The following is a 20,423-nucleotide window of genomic DNA, read 5'->3' as shown; positions in this document are numbered from 1 at the left end:
TGTCAAAGTAGATGGTAAATGTGAAACCTCACCAGACATATTGGTTCACACCCCTCCATGGCTTTCAAAAGACTGAAAATTAGCAGTGGAAATTGTGTGCAAAGTGTTAAGTTTCCTAGTGAAACCATCACCTGATTGGGTATTCAGGTAACGTGATTCTAGTTTTGTAAAATGCTAGTCCCAAGTAAAATGTGGATAATCATCATTGGTTATAAACTAAGATGTTTGGGTAACGTCTTGCTACGTAGAATACAGTCGATGGTGTAATGATGACAATCTATGTTTTTAACATACAAACAAACAAACGATAGTTCAATCTGAAGAGGAATTTAAGAGAGTTATGAAGTCGAGGGACTTAGGTTTTTTTTCAGGTGGGTCAAATTTAATTTTGATTTTTAAACCACCTAGTGCCGCTTAGATTTATATATCAAACAAAACCTTAGACTTCCCTCATTTTAGTGAAAGTACGTACTTATATTTTATAACTTACTGGTGGCGCTATTGTATAGCATTATCTTTTTCATACTTATTTCAGTAGGAAATTTTCTCATTTCCTGTTGCAAACAATACAATTATACGGTTAATTCCATTAATTTCAAAAAGTAAGATACTGATAAATTGTGTTGTGATGAAACTGTCATAGTTACTGTATGTTACATCATGTTTGGAGGAGCCACACAAAACTTCATATCTCAGACCAAAAATGTGTGATAATAATTAACTTGAATATACAACTCAAAACAATAAGGAAATGGCCTAACGTTTTTTTTTCTTTTTGAGGGGGGGGGGTTACACTAGGGGATATAGCCTCCAGGTAGTTAAGGATACTGCATCCTTAAATTAGGTAGGATAGGTCGTATTCATGAGAAAATTATGATATAAAAAATATCTTAAGGCTAAACTTTGTGACTATATTTACGCAAGTTATTCAGCAAGAACTTTAAGAGGATATGAATACAAGTAGGCCTATGCTCTATAATGTGGGCGGTGTTAAGGTATCTAGCCTAAAACTAAACTTGAAATTAACATGGTAAAAATTAAAAGCTATGAGCCCTTTACGTGGGGCTAATAGACTACAAACCTACCTTTACAATATGAAATGATGTAATAGTTGAAAAGCGAAACCACTATCGCCGTAAATAAGAACAATGTTGTAGTTAAGGAGAACATATTTACCAAACACTGAATATCAACACTTTGTGGAATACGGACCTAAGTATTTTACAGAAGCAAAGCACTCTATTATTTACAAATAATTTCTTTGATTAATTAAAACGTGTGAATTTTATAATCTTATTAAAGTTTGATAGAATTTCATAGTAGCAGTATACGTAAATGATTGAAAATAAAATAAACCTTAAATATTGTGATATTTTTCATTACGCTCGGCGACACTTATAGTTGTACATGATTAATGTACTCTGTGACATCACACCCTAGATTTGGGCAGGGTTGTCATTCGTACGATAATTATCGTACATGTACAATTATTTTGGGTCCGGTACGATACATACCTTAGGTATATACAATGTATGTGAGTGTGTTTAATTAAACAATTATACTAAAATATTTTGAAATAAGTCAATCATGCAACTCCCTAACAATTATATTGAAACTGTGTACGATGATTTTGGTTGAAAAACAACAACTTTAAAGCTCATGTACGATAATCCAGTTGAAATAATCTGGCAACCCTAGATTTGGGGATTTTAGGAGTCTGATGGAGTGATGGGGATATTATGTACATATTTCTATGATGAAGAAACAAAGATGAGAAAACCTCTCTATTACTGCAATTAGTTTGTTTGCACTTATATGAAGTATAGAGAGTAATTTCTATATGATTAGTGCCTACTGGATCAGAAGAATATATAATCATGGAAATGGGAATTTTGGGGTTATTTTGGGGATTTTTTATCATGAGTTTTGGCGATATTTAGGGTAACTCGTTTGGAAACAGTCTATATGTACTTTGTGACAGCCATCACAGGCTCTGTCAAAAATTTGGAAAATGACTCCGGTTTAGTGTACTTGGATAAACTTCGAAATATAATGAAGTTCTGCAATGAACAAGGATGCTTTTAGAACTTGAAGGACACGTAAGTAAATTAAATTGATAGTGTAGTTGGAAAATCAGTATCTCGCCGACCACATTACCCTTTTTGGTAAATATATACTTTAATTTCTATCCAAATACATGAACCATATATTTTTCATACTCGTTATCTTGTGTTTTATGCATTTTTGACCTTGATTATTGAGGCAAATCACCCGTTCAAGAGTATTTGGACCCCCATATATAAAGACAATTATGGGGGACCCCGGTGGGAAACCGGTTTTTTTGGGGGGAGGTGAAATTTAATAAACGAGTGATTTGAAGCACTAATAATGGTCAGAAATGCAAAGTAAGGACTAGATAACCAGTTGGAAAAATATATGGTTCATGTAAATGGCTGAAAACAGGCCAAAACGTGATTATTTAATATTTGGGATTTGAAAAAGGGTACAGAACCTAACCAACCCACCTAACCTAACCTAATAGTTCCCAGATCACAACCCCTAGCCGGCAGGCAAGCCCTCCTTCCCAGGTCACAACCCCTAGCTGGGGGCCCTAGTTTCGGGACCCCCCTTCCCAGGTCACAACTGTTAGCCGTAACCCCCCCCCCCCTTCCCAGGTCACAACTGCTAGCCCTACCCCCCCCCCTTCCCAGGTCACAACTGCTAGCCCTACCCCCCCCCTCCTTCCCAGGTCACAACTGCTAGCCGTACCCCCCCCTTCCCAGGTCACAACTGCTAGCCATACCCCCCCTTCCCAGGTCACAAACTAAAAGTAAATCACAAATAAATCCTTACCTTATGATAAAGTAAATCACAAATAAATCCTTCCATTATGAAAAAGTAAATCCCAAATAATTCCTTACCTTATGATTGACACTGTCACCTTTTTTTTTTTTTTTCTATTTTTTGGGGGTCAATCTTTACTAAAACTTTGCAGTAGAAAGTGTGCTGTCCTTCCCTGAAAATTAACTCGGAATCGGAACTTTGAGGCATTATTTCTCTGTTATTTTTTAATTACACATGAGTAACAATATCTTTACACTGAACGGAGAACGTTTCCATCATAATCAATTGCCAACATAAATGAAATTACACTAAATTTTGAAGTAGATTGATATGCTTCCCTTAAGTTCCCTCTTGGAGACATCTGTACGAGATGGTGGTTAAGTTGAAACTGAAGACGAATGTGGGAAAAAAATGGCTGTTGTAGAACAACATCCGGGATCGTATGAAGAAGTACTGTACTTGTAAGTTGTTAATTAATTTTAAAAAAACCACCTGATAAGTACATCATTGTAAATACACAGAAAGCTCCCTAAACCATGTGAAAAAATGCATGAGCAATAAGTCCCCTTCAGTCTCTCAGATGTAAACAATGGACTTAAGTGTGAAAACCATATTTCACATTTTAATAGACCGATATGTAAGGTTGCTGTGGCCTGATTGGTAACGTCTCTGCCTGGTGTTTGCCAGTCGGGGGGGTTGAGTCCTGCTCAGACATGTTAGTGCCATTAGTGCCTGCAACTCTGGGGTGATGAAGGCCAACGTTGTAGCTTTGGCGAGGGCTGCCTTCTTCTTTTTGAATGCTGACTGCTGCTCTGCGTTCCAGGACAACAATTTCGGTTTACCCTTCAGGACATCGGACCGTGGCGCTGAAATGCCTGCAATGTTAAGGATAAAATGCCTGTAATAATTAACCATTCTGAGGAATTCTTGTAGTTCTTTGATGGTATTTGGTGGTGGAAATTCTTCTATTGCCTTGGTTTATTATGTTAGGGGACGTACGCCTTCGTTGGAGGTTTTGTGGCCCAGGAAGTCGATGGAATTGGCGCCGAAAGTGCACTTGTCGAATCATATGATTAGCCCGTTGTCCCGTTGTCCTGGAGTCGACGGAGAACAGTTCGAACGTGCTGAAGATGTTCGTCTTGCAATTTTAAAAATATCAGGATGTCGTCTACGTAGCAGCAGCAAAATGGCAAGTCCTCCAGGATGCTGTCCATCAGACGCTGGAACGGCGCCCCTGCGTTCTTGAGTCCGAAAGTGGAGTATGCGAAGACGTAGGTGCCAAAGGGGGTGATGATGGCCGTCTTTGGAATGTCGTCTGGGTTGACAAGGATCTGAAAATAGGATTTTAAAAGATCCATTTTAGAGAAGATTTTTGCCCCATTCAGGGCCCCGGTGAGGTCCTGGATGTTGGGCAAAGGATAATGGTCAGGTTCAGGTGTGGTGACGAGGTTAAGGCGTCTGTAATCTCTGCACGGACGTCATGTCTCGTCTGATTTAATGACCATATGGAGAGGGGAGGCCCGTGGGCTGGAGTCCTTCCTGCATACGCCCATTCTTTCCATCTCCTGGAAGGACTGTTTTGTGCCGTGGAGTTTGTCAGGTGGTAGGCGGCGGAACTTTGCATGCGTTGGCGGGCCCCTCGTTGTTATGTGGTGGTAGATGCCATGCCGAGCGGGTTTTCCTGTTGTCAGTCTTAACTCGGGCTTGAATACGTCCGGGAATTCATGGCGGAGGATGTTGTATCTGTGTGTAGAAACAGAATGAGTGTTGCCCACGGTTAAGGCTGTGGATTGGAATGAATCAATGTCTATTGATCTTTTCTGGGCGATGTCGGCCAGGAGTCCGTGATGGCCTAGGAAATCTGCTCCCAGGATAGGGTTTGTAACATCAGCGATGATAAAATTCCAAGTGAAAGGCCTTTGTAATAAGTAGAGTTTCGTCTGTTTCGTCCCGTAACTCTTTATGCGCGTGCCGTTGACTGCTGTAAGGCTTGTTGAAGAGTCAATTGGTTGATTCTTTTCGGCTTTTCTAGGCGGCAATATGGAGTGGGTGGCCCCCATGTCTACCAGGAATCTTTTGTTTTTTAGGCCGTCTTTGATGTAGAAGGCCGTGTGCGTGGGGGCAAAGGTTGCACTTTTGGAATTGAGCAGCGCAGCACGCAATGTCTTGCATCTTTACCAAATCTTTTATGGTAGAAACACCATGTTAGTTCGTGGTTGCGGTAGTTTGGCCTTGTGATGGCGTCGCAGGTTTGGTCTGAGGTAGAATCTTCCGCTGATGCTTCACTGATGGTGTTGTTTGCAGCGAGCTTTGAAGCTCTAGCCGCGTCGAAGAGATGCTGCGCTCTCCTGATGAGATCGTCTGTTTCCAGCTGGTGGGGTTGCAGGAGTTGGATTCTGACTTCTGGTGGAAGGCAACCTAGGAAGATTTCTCTGTCTAGGTCGATCTTCCTTCTGTTTCTGTCTGCGTCTCGGCGGGGGAGGAAAGTGAAATTCTGCAATTCTTCCCATGCTTCTGTCGGAGATTGGTCCCTGAGGGGTTGCTGCATTAGGTTAAAAATTCTGTGGGCACGTTCATGTACGAGTGGAGAGTAGAGCTCTATAAGCTTTGCCCGAAGTGCCGTGTATGATAGACGACCTGCCAGGGACTCGATCCATTGCGCTAACCTGTCAAAAACGTCTTCTGGTAGCGCTGGCAGTATGAGGTTGGCAAGGTCGGTCTCCTGGGTGCAAAATTGAACGTCTGCATGGGTCAGCCATGCCGAGACTTTTTTGTGTGAGAACGGCGTAAGCTTGATGTTCGCCAGGTTGGAGTGTTGTTCAGTGGGCAAGGTCGCGGGTGGGTTGGATACGGTGGTCTTGTCGGCCGCGAAACCGGTAAACTCGCTTTGTTCCGTAACCGAAATACAAACCATGCTATTTACAGTACAGTGGAACCTCTACATACGAATTTAATCCGTTCCAGAACCAACTTCAGATGTAGAAATTGTTCGGATGTAGAAACGAATTTTCCCATAAGAATACATTGAAATAGGATTAATCCGTGGTTGAGCCCAAAAACCTATGATAACTTCTTAATAAACTACTACACATAACTTTCCCATGAGAATAATGAACACTAAATTAGATAATAGACATGTAAATAAAAAGAATAGACATGTAAATAAGAAGAATTAGCAAAAAATGATAAATAAGAAAAGGGTTTTTAGCGTCACTTTACCTTAGAAACTCCAGCGCAGGTGTTGTTCGTCTTCGCTACGCAGAGAGGAGAGAGGAGACTGACGGACGGCGAGGAGGTAGAGAGGTTAACTACGATAAACGTAACACTACCGTAACTTATTCTAACTTACACTAAGTGAACTTTAACATAACTTAGCTTATTTATTTTATATTTTTTTTACATTTTCTTTTTTTCTTTTTGATGATTACGTAATTTTAATCACTATCACTTACATTTAAAATTGACTGGATTTCTTTTGCTTCACTCTTTTCCGTTTTCTGTGTTTCACTTTCTTCCTCTTCACTCTTTGCCGTTTTCTTCGGTTCACTTACATCCTCTTCATCGCGAGTTCGCTTCGCAGTTTTTTAAAGAAAGCATCGATAGATAATTGCTTCGTACGGCTTTTCAGAATGTTTCGAAAGTGCGTTAGGCAAACATCATCGAATTGAGAAACTACACGACAAACCTGCAATTTCTTTGGATGGTATTTGTTGATGAAGTCGACCACGTCTTGATATTTTCCTAACACCTCTTTTATTTGCGCTGAACCTAACACATGTTCTACCTCCTCGCTCTCTTCCTCGTCATCACTCATGTGCTCCGACATAGCATGGAGTTCCTTGAGCTCATCCGTCGTCAGTTCGTCGTGATGTTCGGCGACGAGTTCCGTAACGTCATCTGCGTTGACCTCCAGACCCATGGACTTGCCAAGGGAGACTATTTCCTCTACGGCTTCCGCTGCACCGACCACGGGATCAGGTTCGGGGTCAAAACCCTCGAAATCTCGGGGAGAAACTGCATCAGGCCACAGCTTCTTCCATGCAGAATTGAGGGTCCGTCGAGTTAATCCCATCCAAGCCTGATCAATGATCTTTAAGCAGTGCACGATATTGAAGTGGCCCCTCCAAAATTCACGCAAAGTTAAGTTGGTGCTTTGCGTGACATTAAAGCACTGCTTGAATAAGTGCTTGGTGTACAGCTTCTTAAAATTAGAGATGACTTGCTGGTCCATGGGCTGGAGGATAGAGGTGGTATTTGGTGGAAGATACAGCACCTTTATGAACTTGAATTCATCGAAGATATCATCTTCAAGTCCGGGGGGGTGAGCGGGTGCATTGTCAAGGCATAGCAGGCACTTTAAAGGCAATTTCTGCTCATGAAGATACTTCTTCACAGAAGGACCGAAAACTTGGTTTACCCATTGCACAAAGAATTGCCTAGTGACCCAGGCCTTCGAGTTGGATCGCCAGAAAACATGAAGCTGATCCTTATCGACGTTGTGTGCTTTAAAGGCCCTAGGGTTCTCCGAATGGTAAACAAGCAAGGGCTTGACTTTAAAGTCCCCGCTAGCGTTGGCACATAGAGCAAGAGTCAACCGATCCTTCATTGGCTTATGCCCAGGCAATTTTTTCTCTTCAGCAGTGATGTAGGTTCGACTCGGCATCTTCTTCCAAAACAGCCCGGTTTCATCACAATTGAACACCTGCTGCTCTACGTAGCCTTCTTCCTTTACGATATTTTCGAATTTCTTAACAAAGTCAGTTGCAGCCTTTGTGTCCGCACTAGCAGCCTCTCCGTGGCGAACAACTGAATGAATCTCGGACCGTTTCTTAAATTTCTCGAACCAGCCACGAGATGCCTTGAAATCATCTGAGGAAGGCTCGGTTGAACTCTCCCCAGCATCACCCCCAGAGCTCTCCTCCTTCAAGTCCGTAAAGATGGCGTGCGCCTTCTCGCAGATAACGGTTTCGGTGATGGTGTCGCCAACGATCTCTCTATCCTTAATCCACACTAGTAGAAGTCGTTCCATCTCTTCTATGATAGGGGTACGGCGTTTGGAAATTATAGTGATCCCCTTAGAAGGTTTCACTGCTTTAATAGCTTCCTTCTGTTTAAGGATTGTCGAGATCGTCGACATATTACGGCCATACTGTTTAGCATGTTCACTCACGCGGATGCCACGCTCATGTTTTTCAATAATTTCCTGCTTAATTTCTATAGAAAGCATTTCCTTCTTCCTTTTCTCACCACTACCACTACCACTGGCAAAACTAAGCCTTTTTGGACCCATGATTTACGTAAATTATCGTTAATGGATGCACGTAAAAAATCACGATTAATTCACAGTTAATATCAGAACCCAAAGAGCACAACCGCAAGAAGCCGACGAGAACAGAGGACAGACCCAAGCCGCGCTAATCGAGCGTCCCTCCGAGGTCGATGTGCTGCCTTCTATCGGCGGAAATAAAAAACACTTCAGGCGCTATGAGCACCGACTACGCGTACGAGTATTGTTTACTTCGGGTGTCGAAAAAAACATTCGGGTGTAGAGTCGGAACGTGTTCGAATTGTACTTCGCGTGTCGAAAAATTCGGATACAACCGGTACGACGAAAATTGCTACTTCGTGTGTCGAAATAAAATTCGGGTGTAGAGTCAAAAATTTGCTCGAATTTTACTTCGGATGTTGGAAAATTCGGATGTAGATACGTTCGTGTGTAGAGGTTCCACTGTATTTACTTTCGGCGTAGCTGAAATGACGAGCCATTAGATTTTAACGAGGGTTAAACTACCCCCACGCTAGTTAGCACGGGGGTAGGGGAGGGGTAGCTAGCTACCCCTCCCCCCCACACACCGGTGAGCTGCCTCACTTCACTTTTGGCTCGGACGATGTACAGACGTGTCTGTCTCGTCCTCGCATATTTGACAGCCTTAATCTGTTTTTCTTTTTCTTTCAGTTGTGTGTTTGAAGTTGGCCTCTACCTTTTCTTCCCATTATGCAGAAATGCCCTGGACTTCCCGACCGCCCCTGTGGAACATTCATGTCGGCGGTCGATACAGACCCTCACACCCTTTGCCCGCAGTGTCGAGGTCAACGGTGTGAAAGTGATAATGTTTGTATGGAATGTAGGGAGTGGCCTACCTCCCAGTGGGAGAGGTTTTCCCGGCGGCGTAAGAAGAGTTCTAAGCGAGACCGTTCTCCCTCAGGGTCTGCCCTGGGGAAGGAAGGCTCCAAGGACTCTTCTTCCGTTGCCCGAACATCCTCCGAAGCTCCCACTCGTTCGGTCTCTCGCGAGAGGCCGCCGAGTGGTAGCGTAGGTCCTTCTTTTGTTTCCCAATCTCGGGGTTCGGGAGAGGGTGCTGCCTCCCATAGCGAGGCAGCTCCCCCTTCCCCTCCGGGGGGAGGACATTATTGATTTTGTTGATTATGAGCAGACTGTATCTAACAATGATCTTTTTCAGTTTTGGGCTTCCTTGGGGCTTAGGCTTCCTTGGGGCTTAAGGGCTCGCCCTCTAAGGAAGCCCTGTTTGATCTGATCCAGTTGGGGGCAGCTGTCCAACAGTCGCCGGTAATACCAGAGGTAGACCCTCTGGCTATTGTCGACGTTGTTGTGGCAGAGGCGTCCGACGGGTCGGGTCAAACCCCAGCTGCTACTGTTGCGGATGTTGCTGAAGGCTCAGGTTCCCCCTCTGAACATCCTTCGAGGGGAAGCTTGGTCCAACGGTCTCTCCTGCAGGTATTCCTCCCCCTCGGGGGAGTGCACTAACAGAGACTCCTCTTCGGAGGACCGACGACGGTCGTCTTCGCCGTAAGGCTCGCCCTCCTCTTCACCGCCGAGGCCTTCCTTCTCCTTACAAGGGAGTTAAGAGGCGCCTTCTCTTCGGGTCTTCATCTTCGTCGTCCCCTGCAAAGGACTCTTCTTGTTGGGAGCAGACCATGGCAGTAACATCACTGGACCTCTCCGCAGATCGTTCGCGATCTCCTGCGCCTGCCAGATCTTCCTTGTTAACTCAAGCACTGGTCCCTTTGGGCCAGAAGGACTTATCACACAATGTGGGTAAGTCTCCTCCGCGCCAGGTTTTACCTGTGCGCCCTTTAGTAGCGCGCAAGCGCCACCGCTCTTCTGCTCGTCAGCGCCCTCCTGCTCGTCAGCGCCCTCCTGCTGAAGAGTCACCTGACTCTCCTCGCCAGCGTTCTCTTGATCACCAGCGCTCTCTTGATCGCCAGCGCTCTCCTGCTCGCCAGCACTCTCCTGATCGCCAGCGTTCTCCTGCTCGCCAGCGTTCACCTGCTCGCCAGCGTTCTCCTGCTCGCCAGCGCCCTCCTGCTCGCCAGCGCCCTCCTGCTTGTCAGCGCCCTCCTGCGAGCAAGGGCTCTCCTGCGGATGAGTCGTCAGACTCTTCTCGCCAGCGCTCTCCTCATCGCCAACGTGCCCCTGTTCGCCAGCGCTCTCCTGATCTCCAGCGCTCTCCTGCTCGCCAGCGCTAGCCTGCGCGCACGTGCCCTTCGGTCCCTGCTGCGCGCCGTGCGCGTCAACAGTCTCCTGAGCGCCGTCAACCTCCTGCTCGTCAGCGCACTACTGCACGCCAACGTTCGCCCACATGCCCACGATCTTTGGATCTGGGCGCAGGCAAGGACATTGATCCGGTGCCTCGCCAGCGTTCTCCTGCGCGTCGACCGCCGCCTACGCACCACCGTGCGTTTTCTCCTGTGCGCACTTCTAAAGTGCATGCGCGCCCGCGCGCCCACGAACTTTCGCCCTCAAGCACATCAGCGCCCCCTGGCCCTACGCCCCAGTTGGCAACTTCTCTCCGCGCCACTGCGCGCCATCCTACGCGTCAGCGATCTCCTATGCGCCAGCGTTCTTCTACGCGCCCGCCCGATCCTTCGCCTGTGCGTGAACGCTCACCAACGCGCCCACGCGTCTGATCGCCACAGGTCTCCGACTCGCCCACGCGCTAACTCGCCTGTGCGCAGTTGGTCACCTACTCGCCCCACGTGTCATTGTTCGGCAACGCGCCATCGCTCGCCAACGTGCCATCGCTCGCCAACGCGCCATCACTCGCCAATGGGACATTGCTCGCCAACGCGCTTACTCTCGCCTAGGCTCCACCGTTCGCTTACGCGCCATCGTTCTCCTGATCGCCAGCGATCACCCAGGCACTTGCACACACCCTCACCTGTGCATCCACGCACGCCTTCGCCTGCGCGCCCACTCGCCAGCACGCCTACGCGCGCCCGCGCCCGCGCGCGACCCAGTGCCCATGTGCGACCCAGTGATTTTGCCATCGCGCGACCGCCAGCGCGAACCTCAACGCGATTCCCGCCGGGTTTCGCAGCACGCCCAACCTTGCGAGTTACCAGGGCCGCGTGCTTCCAGATCGTCCTCGCGATCGCCACCTCGTAAGCGCTGAGCTCGCGTCCAGGAGCAGGAAGATTCATCGGAGAGGTCCAGGCAACATTCTTCTTCCCTTTCTTCATTTCAGGCAGGCCCTGTAGTATCCACTCCTAAGGATCAGCCGATCCCTTTCCCTCCAGCGGGAATCGCCGACACTGCGTCAGTCAGCCGCCAGCCTTGGTTTGGTTCCCTGATGAAAGAGGTCGTGCAGGCTATGAAGCCAGCCCTCGCTGATCTGGGACTAAAACCAAAGGCTCCCTCGCCCCCAATGAAGAGAAGGAGAGGAGTGGATTTCGCGGTAACTTCTCCCAGGGTTAAGCTGGCTCCCAAGAGGTCCGTCGGGAAGGCCCCTTCCCCTTTCCAAGCGTTTTCTCCTTCTCCTGTTGACGAACCTTTCCCGTCCTCGGGAGAATCCAGTGAGGTGAGGCACTCTCCCACGGCACCAATGGGAGGAACCCCACCTCAGGGAAGAGAAACGTCTCGCGTAGAAGGGACCTTCCAGACCTTTTTGCTGGAGTCCTGTATCCCTCCTAGGAGGGAGCCCAAGGACTCAAAGATGATACCCAAGTCATCGTCGAGGTTTCGTCCAGAGCCAACCTTTGCCCGGGAGAACGTCCGCGTGTCCCCCCATGAAGAGCCAATGGGGACAGGAGACTTAGCTGCCAGTCCACAAGGAGGAGAGCAGCGCGAGTCGGAGCACGCCTTCTGGCAGGTCCTTAATCTAATGAGGCAACTCAATAGTTTTAAGGACCCCGAGACCGCCCCTTGCCAAGGCAAGGATACGGTCCTGGACCAGGTTTATGGTATTCAGAAGCCCCCCCAAGACCAGTGCAGCCCTGCCCTGGTCCCAGGGGGTGAAGAGTGCCAGGGACAAGGTCGAGGCCCAGCTTTCAGAGCTCGCCTCCTCCAGCCGTTCTTCTGCTGGGAACAAGCTCCTCCCACCTCCTCGCCTTCAGCAGAGGAGGTACTTCGAGATCATGGAGGAGTCTTGTTTAGCTCTTCCCCTCCACCACTCCGTGGAAGAGCTCACCAGGGGTCTCTCTCTAGAGAAACTCAATGCCCAGCAGGTGACATTCTCAGCGTCGGAGATCCTGAGCCAAGAGAAAGTCGCGAAGTGTGCCATGCAGGCCACTTCGTGGCTGGATGTCTGGCTAGGATCTCTGGGCATCCTATTGCGCTCTGAGGACTTGTCTAAGGAGAGCAATAGGAAGGCCCTGGAGACCTTCCTCCTCTCGGGCACGCGCTCCATCGAGTTTTTAGCTCACCAGGTCACTAACCTATGGGCTAACTCGATTCTTAAGCGACGTGATGCGGTGACTGAGAGGTTCCACCCAAAGGTCCCTACTATGGATGTCAGCAAGCTCAGACATTCCTCCATCCTTGGAGGAAACCAAGGATGTAGAACGGACAGCTGAGAGGTGGAGGAAGACGAGTCATGATTCGCTCCTCCAGAAGGCCCTTACATCTCGGCCCTACAAACCTCCAGCTCCTCAACAGCAACAGCAGCCTTGCAGGACAATGAAGCCGGCTCCGTCAGCTAAGACCAAGGTGTCTAAACCGCAGCCCTTTCCTCTCAAAGACAAGAAGGGCGGAAAGTCCTCCAGGGGAGGCAGAAATCCTAGAAGGAGCGGCCGCGGCCGCAAACACTAGGATTGGCAATCCCCCTGCGTGTCCACCTGTGGGGGGATGCCTGCAAAGTTGCGTGCTCAGGTGGCAGCAACACGGGGCCGATTCCTGGACGGTCTCTGTGATCGGACAAGAATATCGCATCCCGTTCATATCATCTCAACCTCCCCTGACAGCGAATCCAGTATCGTTGAGCTCCTATGCCATGGGATCGGCAAAGGGGCTAGCCCTTCGGGCTGAAGTCGAGACCATGCTCAAGAAGGATGCTCTCCAGGAGGTTGTTGACGGCTCCCCAGGCTTCTTCAGTCGACTTTCTTGTAAAGAAGGCGTCTGGAAGCTGGAGACCCGTCATCGACCTTTCAGCCCTGAACAAGTTTGTCAAGCAAACTTCGTTCAGCATGGAGACAGCAGACACGGTCAGACTTGCAGTGAGACCGCAAGACTTCATGTGCACACTGGATCTGAAGGACGCGTACTTCCAGATCCCAATCCATCCGTCTCCCAGGAAGTACCTAAGATTCAGCCTAGACAACAAGATCTACCAGTTCAAGGTGCTGTGTTTCGGTCTCCACAGCACCTCAGGTGTTCACCAGAGTGTTCACACTGATATCTTCGTGGGCGTACAGGAACGGCATCCGTCTCCTCCGTTATCTGGACGACTGGCTGATCCTGGCTGACTCGGAGTCGACCCTTCTTCGACACCGAGACAGGCTTCTGGGAATTTGCCAAGATCTAGGGATCATGGTAAAACTCGAGAAGTCCTCTCTGCTCCCAACACAACGACTGGTATATCTAGGCATGATATTAGACACTAATCTCCACAAAGCCTTTCCATCAGACGACAGGATAGCAAGGCTGAGGAGGGTTGCAAAGCCTTTCCTCAGTCGAGAAGACCTTCCAGCCCAATCTTGGTTACGTCTCCTAGGTCACCTAGCCTCCTTGGCCCGTCTAGTTCCCAATGGCCGCCTCAGGATGAGATCTCTGCAGTGGCGGCTCAAGTCCCGGTGGGATCAAGGCATCGATTCCCCGGACACTCTGGTCTCGATAGGACCTGCGGAACAAACGGACCTGTGATGGTGGCTGACTGACGACAACATTCGAAAGGGAGTGGATCTTCTCGTCCTTCCCCCGGATTTGATGCTGTTTTTGGACGCATCAAAAGAAGGGAGGGGGGGGGGCCACGTTCTGAACCAGAGGGCCTCAGGCCTATGGTCAGAATCAGAAAAGTACCTCCACATCAACCTGCTACAGATGAAGGCCGTACTTCTGGGCCTTCAACAGATCCTGGCGGGCCACTCCGTGGTGGTGATGAGCGACAACACCACAGTAGTGGCTTATATCAACAAGCAGGGAGGTACCTTTTCACAACAGTTATCCCATCTTGCAGTAGAGATACTGAGATGGACCGAAGTCCACTCGATACGTCTATCAGCTTGCTTCATTCCTGGCAAGAGGAATGTGCTCGCCGACAGTCTGAGCAGAGCTTCGCAGATAGTGAGTAGCGATTGGTCTTTGGATCCTCAAGTAGCCAACAAAGTCCTGACTTTATGGGGTTCCCCGACAGTGGACCTGTTCGCGACAGCCTTGAATTTCAAGCTGCCGCTGTACTGCTCCCCAGTCCCGGACCCCAAGGCACTCTGGCAAGATGCCTTCCAACAACGGTGGGACAACATTGACGTCTACGCCTTCCCATCGTTCTGTCTCATGAGAAGGGTGCTCAACAAGACCAGACTATCAGTCAACCTGTCGATGACCTTAATAGCTCCGCTATGGCATCATGCAGAGTGGTTCTCGGCCGGACCTTCTGCAGCTCCTGACGGAACCCCCGAGAGAGCTTCCCCCACGACACGAGCTACTCAGACAACCACATTGCAACATCTTCCACAAAGCCGTAGCATCGCTTCGACTTCACGCCTGGAGACTATCCAGCGTCTCCTCACTGAGAAAGGCTTTTCACAACAAGTTGCGGAAAGAATGTCTCAACACTTGCAAAAGTCATCCGCAGGGGTCTACCAGGCGAAGTGGAGAGTCTTCTGTGGTTGGTATCGTGGGAGGGGTATCTCTCCCCTCGATGCCTCTATTCCAGCAATAGCGGAGTTCCTCGTTTATTTGCGGGAGGAAATGCGCCTTTCGGTCTTGGCGGTGAAAGGCTATCGCTCAGCCTTAAGCCTTGCCTTCAGGCTTAAAGGAATAGACATTTCCTCCTCGCTGGAACTTAACTTACTCATACGAAGCTACGAGCTTACCTGCCCTCAGTCGGAAGTGAGACCTCCTCCTTGGAACGTGGTTCGGGTCCTCAGGGCTCTGAAGAGACCCCCGTTCGAACCATTACGCCAGGCCTCTGATCAACACCTGACTTGGAAGACAGTATTCCTGCTCGCTCTGGCTTTGGCCAAGCGAGTCAGTGAACTTCATGGTCTCTCATACGACATTGCCCATTCAAGGGGATGGGGGGAGGTAACGTTCAGGTTCGTCCCCGAGTTTGTTGCCAAGACTCAGAACCCTTGAGTGCCGGACCCACAGTTCGACTCCTTCAGTGTTAGGAATCTTCGTTCCATAACAGATGACCCAGATCATCTACTACTCTGCCCAGTAAGAAGTCTGAGACGTTATCTGAAGAGAACAGCTGCAGTCCGTCCCCGCGTGCAAGCTCTGTTTGTGAGCACGGGAAGGACGAAGAGGAGGGTCACCAAGAATACCATCTCAGCCTGGATTCGACGGACCATTCATCATGCCTTGAATCCAGACCCTCCTCCGTCACGTCTCCCAAGGGCACATGATGTCAGGGGCCTTCAAGAGAAACTTCTCTGTGACGCAGGTGCTACAAGCTGGGGTCTGGAAGCATCAAACAACCTTCACAGCCCACTACCTGCAGGACGTGACCCACAGGAGCCTTGATACTTTTTCTATCGGCCCTGTGGTGGCTGCACAGCAGCTGGTCTAACCTCAGGCTCCTTAATGGACAAGTAGCAGAAGGTTGAGGGCACTGTTACCCGGTTTTAGTCTGCGTGAATGAAAGAGTATGTCTAGCCCTTACTTCTTTCTTCATTCTCCCCTCTCTTGGGAAATGCAGCATCCTGGGTCTCTGCATAGCTAACCTCAAACCTCTACAGGTAAACCATGCTTCCCTGTGTTCCTAGTATTAAGTATAATACTGTCCTGTCCCCTATACCCTGACGAGGTGGTATGGGGACGTCCTAGCCTAGAATTCCATATAAAGGACTTCAGGTCAACTTCCTAGGACGAGTCACACTTCATCTATCGACACACAACTATGTAGGCCGCTCGTTTCTTGCGTAGCAAGAAACTTGCGAGGCGCAGGGACTCTTTTTCTCGAAGTGCTGCTCACTCGGATTCTGAGTCCCCGGGTAAGCCAAAGCCAGTAAGACTGGGGACTTTCCACCCTGCCTAAGGGTAAGTCACCCTATGTAAATAGCGTGGTTTGTATTTCGGTTACGGAACAAATGACAAATTCGGAGATAATTTGTATTTTTCCTAACCATACAAACCTTAGCTATTTACACATATTTGCCCGCCAGCCCTGTCCCCCAAGACAAGTCCTACCTCTAAGTGAAGTGAGGCAGCTCACCGGTGTGGGGGGGGAGGGGTAGCTAGCTACCCCTCCCCTACCCCCGTGCTAACTAGCGCGGGGCTAGTTTAACCCTCGTTAAAATCTAATGGCTCGTCATTTCAGCTACGCCGAAAGTAAACCCTATGTAAATAGCTAAGGTTTGTATGGTTAGGAAAAATACAAATTATCTCCGAATTTGTCATGTTAGGCATCGGAAATGTTTTCGCTAAAACGCTCATGTGAGTGCCGTATTTAGTCTGTTAATGGCAGTCTCATTGTACCTCATGATCCAAAACACTCAGGCGAGCGCAGTTTCAAGTCCGTTAATGGAAAGGAGTGTCCAAGGGCATTTCTGCTCCGGGGTCACCAGTTGTGAGGGTACAGAGAGACAGTTTCCGACACTGATGATTTATTGACGAGAGAGCTGGACTACATCGAGACGTGCGGACGTACAAGTAGCACAGAAAATGCCTGAGTCGGATTAGCCAGGCTTAGGTTTTTAAATTTGTTTCTTTTGGTACAAAAATCATTGAATAACAATCTTAAAATAAAATGTACCTATTTGATTATCACATGAGAAAAAAAAGAGCGGAGAATTCTGCATCTACTGATACAGAACAAAATATCTTGAATTTAAATACAAAAACAGGAAATACATACAAAGGATTAAATACATAGAAACACACTTGTTGGAAGGTGTTCGTACATCTCCTTCCCGTTCTCCATCTCGAACAAACACCGACAGGCTAGCATTTTGTTCCCTGATTCAGACTAACTGCACGGGAAACAGCCGCGTGTGTGAAGACATGCTCTTTGACACGTGGTTTTAAATCGCTCGTGTGAAACGAGCCTTAGTTAGGACATCAGCTAGAGATCTTCCTTCAGCAGCCGATCCTGACGACTTTGACCCACCCCAGGTTCCTATGGGTGAAAGCTCGGAGGTGGATGACTACTGTACTTTGATTTTGGAGGTTGACTATCTCCCTAGAGCTGTAGCTTGAAAGTGACGGAAGCGGAAAGAGTAGTAGCATGCCTTCTGGCAGGTCTTGATCTGCATTAGGACCATTAATGGCTTGTCCGGCCCATCGGCACCCCCTCAAGATGGTAAAGACATGTTCTTGGACCACTTCTATGGCACACAGAGACCTCCGACGGCCAGTGCAGCTTTGCCCTGGTCCAAGGGGCTGATCCAGCTCCTTCCGTTCAGGCTTTTCCTCGAGACTCTTCCCGCCATTCGTGCAGAAGAGGAGGTATTATGAAGTGTCCAACGAGCCTCTTCCAGCCCTGCCTCTGGTCCACTCTTTAGAGGCATTGACCAGAGTAGTCCCCTTTGAAAGATTATCCGGACTCTCCGTCCCATTCTCGGCTTCGGAGATCTCCAACCAGGAGAATGTCGCATACAGTACTATGCCATGCAGGCTACTTTGGGGCAGGACCTTTGGTTGGGTTCAGTGGTTCACCTGATCAGGACCAAAGACTGGTCCAAAGACCCCACTAGGAAGTCGATGGAAACTTTTCTATTGTCAGGTACCAGGTCGATTGAGTTCTTTTCCCATTAGGGGGTTAACCTGTGTGCCAACACCATCCTTAGGTGTACGGACTCAATAACAATAAGGTTCCATCGATAGGTCTCACAAGCCGAGGGTACAAGGCTGAGGAATTTGACTTTTGAGGGCATTCTCTACCTCCCGGACTCCCAAAGGAAACCTCAGACTTTTTAAGAGACGAGCTTCCCTCTTGGTTTGATACGCTGGTAAATACCCTCCAAAAGTCCTTAGGTGTGGCTCCTCTGCCTCTACAGCCTCGACTTGCTCTAGACAGAGCTACTCCTCGAATTCCTTTGTAGAGTTCGAAGTCTGGTTCATCCCGCCAGGGTAGTCTAGACCCCAGGAGAAAATCCGCTCTGGGTAGCAATACCTATAAAGCACAGCGTTCTTCGCCAACTAAACCCAGTGGTGAGCTCTAGCACGGAGCAATCACTAGATCATCTTCCCCTAACTACAGTTATGGCGAGGGATGCTCTAACAAGGAGGCAAAAGAGAGGAATGAAATGCAACACGCCACTGGATGCGGATCTCATCCAGCTCCGAATGAGTAGTGATCTTGGCTCTCCCAGGGAAATCTCTATCCATCCCTTCTGGCCTCAAGATGTCAGGATGCCAGATAACTGATAATCAATCAATCAATCAATCTGGCCTCAACAGATAAAGGTGGTTTCGCCGGACCTATGTCTGTTCCCAGAACCACCGGTAGAGGAGGATTCTCCTATCCCCGAGACCAGCGTGTCGAAAGAACCGCAAGCTCCCTCAAACCCTTACATCCTGTGATGCGAAGGTAGTCGAAAGACTTGAAGACGATTCCCAAGAACACTAAGTCAAGGGAATCTTGTAGACCAGAGGCGGATAGAAGATCCCCTAAGGCAGGTCCCTCTCATGACCCTGTTGATGACTGAGACCTACCCCAGGCTCCTATGGATGAGAACTTGGAGGTAGATGATGCTTTGGATACGGACAAGGAATATCTCCCAAGGGCAGCAATTCCAAATTTCCACTCTGAACAGGAGAGTAAGGAGTTGGAACAGTCCTTCTGGTTGGTCCTTGCTTACATGAGGGGCATAAACAAGCTGTCCAATCCTGGTACTACCTCCCAGGAAGGTAATGAGATGGTTCTGGACCAAATGTTTGGAACCCAGAGACCCGCTAAGACCAGCGGAGTACTGCCATGGTCAAAGGGACTGACAGGAGCCAAGAGGAAAGCTATCTCCCAGATAGTAGAAACATCTAGTTCCCTAAGAGCAGGTTCCTCATCTCGATCTCTCTCACTTCCTTTCATTCTGCAAAGGAACTACAGTACATTTATTATAAGATTGAGAACGAACCCCACTCGACCCTGACTCTCGACCCCCTTAGTGGAATCCCTCACTAGGAGTCTTCCAACTCAGACTCTCTCACCTCTGAGAGCTTTGCTTTTTGCATCTGAGCTCCTCAACATAGAACAAGGTACGAAGTACGCCATGCAGGCTGCTTCAGGGCTCGACCTATGGTTTGGCTCTTTAGGCTATACATTATTGTGTGCTCCGAATATTTGTTTAAGGAGTCTATAAGGAAGTCTTTGGAAGTTTTTGGAGTCTTTCCTTTTGTCAGGTATGCTGGAGTTCCTGTTGCACCACGCAGTCAACTTGTAGGCGAACGCCCACCTTAAGCGACGGGATACCATAATCGGGAGATTCCACAGGCAGGTGCTGAAGGTGGAAGTACTGCGCTTGAGGAACTCAACTCTCGAGGGATCCTCACTCCATGCTGCAGAAGGGCGCTCTCCAGGAGGTCCTCGACGGGTCCCTAGGCTTCTAAAGTCGACTCTTTCTTTTGCAAAAGGCTTCTGGAGGCTGGAGTTTTGATCTCGCAACAGCATCTCAGGTCTTTACTAGGGTGTTTGCCCTAGAGGCATCTTTGGTTCCCAAGAACGGTATTTGTCTCCCAAGATACCTTGACGATTGGCTGATTCTAGCAGACATTGAGATGACCCTTCTTCATCACTGAGACAGGCTTCTAGAGTTTTGTCAAGATCTGGGAATCATGATAAATCCAGCGGTCATCACTGCTTCCATCCCAGAGACTGGTTTATCTCGATATGATCATTAACATCAACAAACAGAAAGTACAGTACTGTATTTCCATCAGACGAGAGTACACAGGCTGAGAGAAGTGGCAAGACCCGCCCTCAGACGGGAAGACTTACCAGCCTGACAATGGTTACGTCTCCTAGGTCACCTAACCTCCGTACTCCCTCTAGTTCCAAATGCCTGCGTCAGGATCAGATCCCTGCATTGGCAGCTAAAGTCCGTGTGGAATCAATTCTCTGACTACCCGGAAATTCTAGTTTCTAATACGCAGGACCAAGCGATAGACTTACTGTGGTGGGTGGCAGACAAAAACCATTGCAAAGGGCAAGATCTTCTCGTTCCTTCTCCGGACTTGCTGTTCT

General features: G+C 48.5%; 3 protein-coding genes across 4 annotated transcripts in view; 2 read left to right on the top strand and 1 right to left on the bottom strand.

The window, feature by feature from the left end:
• Positions 1-1,966: 1,966 nt before the first annotated feature.
• Positions 1,967-20,423, top strand: part of LOC137632239 (methionine aminopeptidase 1D, mitochondrial-like) — a 95,706-nt gene continuing 77,249 nt past the window's right edge. Inside the window, exon 1 of one of the 2 annotated variants that reach the window (XM_068364122.1) lies at positions 1,967-2,099. The gene's annotated coding sequence lies outside the window, so the exon portion shown is untranslated. The remainder of the gene's footprint in view (positions 2,100-20,423) is intronic. The other variant, XM_068364124.1, reaches the window with a different exon arrangement.
• On the bottom strand, positions 3,918-4,904 carry LOC137632377 (uncharacterized). Its single transcript, XM_068364311.1, has 2 exons — positions 4,392-4,904; positions 3,918-4,175 (listed from the first exon to the last, which is right to left on the bottom strand). Exons 1-2 carry the CDS (start codon positions 4,902-4,904, stop codon positions 3,918-3,920), a joined length of 771 nt encoding a protein of 256 aa, XP_068220412.1.
• On the top strand, positions 9,781-10,332 carry LOC137632376 (uncharacterized). The gene has a single exon (XM_068364310.1). It carries the CDS (start codon positions 9,781-9,783, stop codon positions 10,330-10,332), a length of 552 nt encoding a protein of 183 aa, XP_068220411.1.

The sequence above is a fragment of the Palaemon carinicauda genome, chromosome 41 (assembly GCF_036898095.1).
Source record: "Palaemon carinicauda isolate YSFRI2023 chromosome 41, ASM3689809v2, whole genome shotgun sequence".
NCBI lineage: Eukaryota > Metazoa > Arthropoda > Malacostraca > Decapoda > Palaemonidae > Palaemon > Palaemon carinicauda.
Note: the sequence above shows the minus strand (reverse complement) of the source record. Positions and strands in the feature narration are given on the sequence as shown.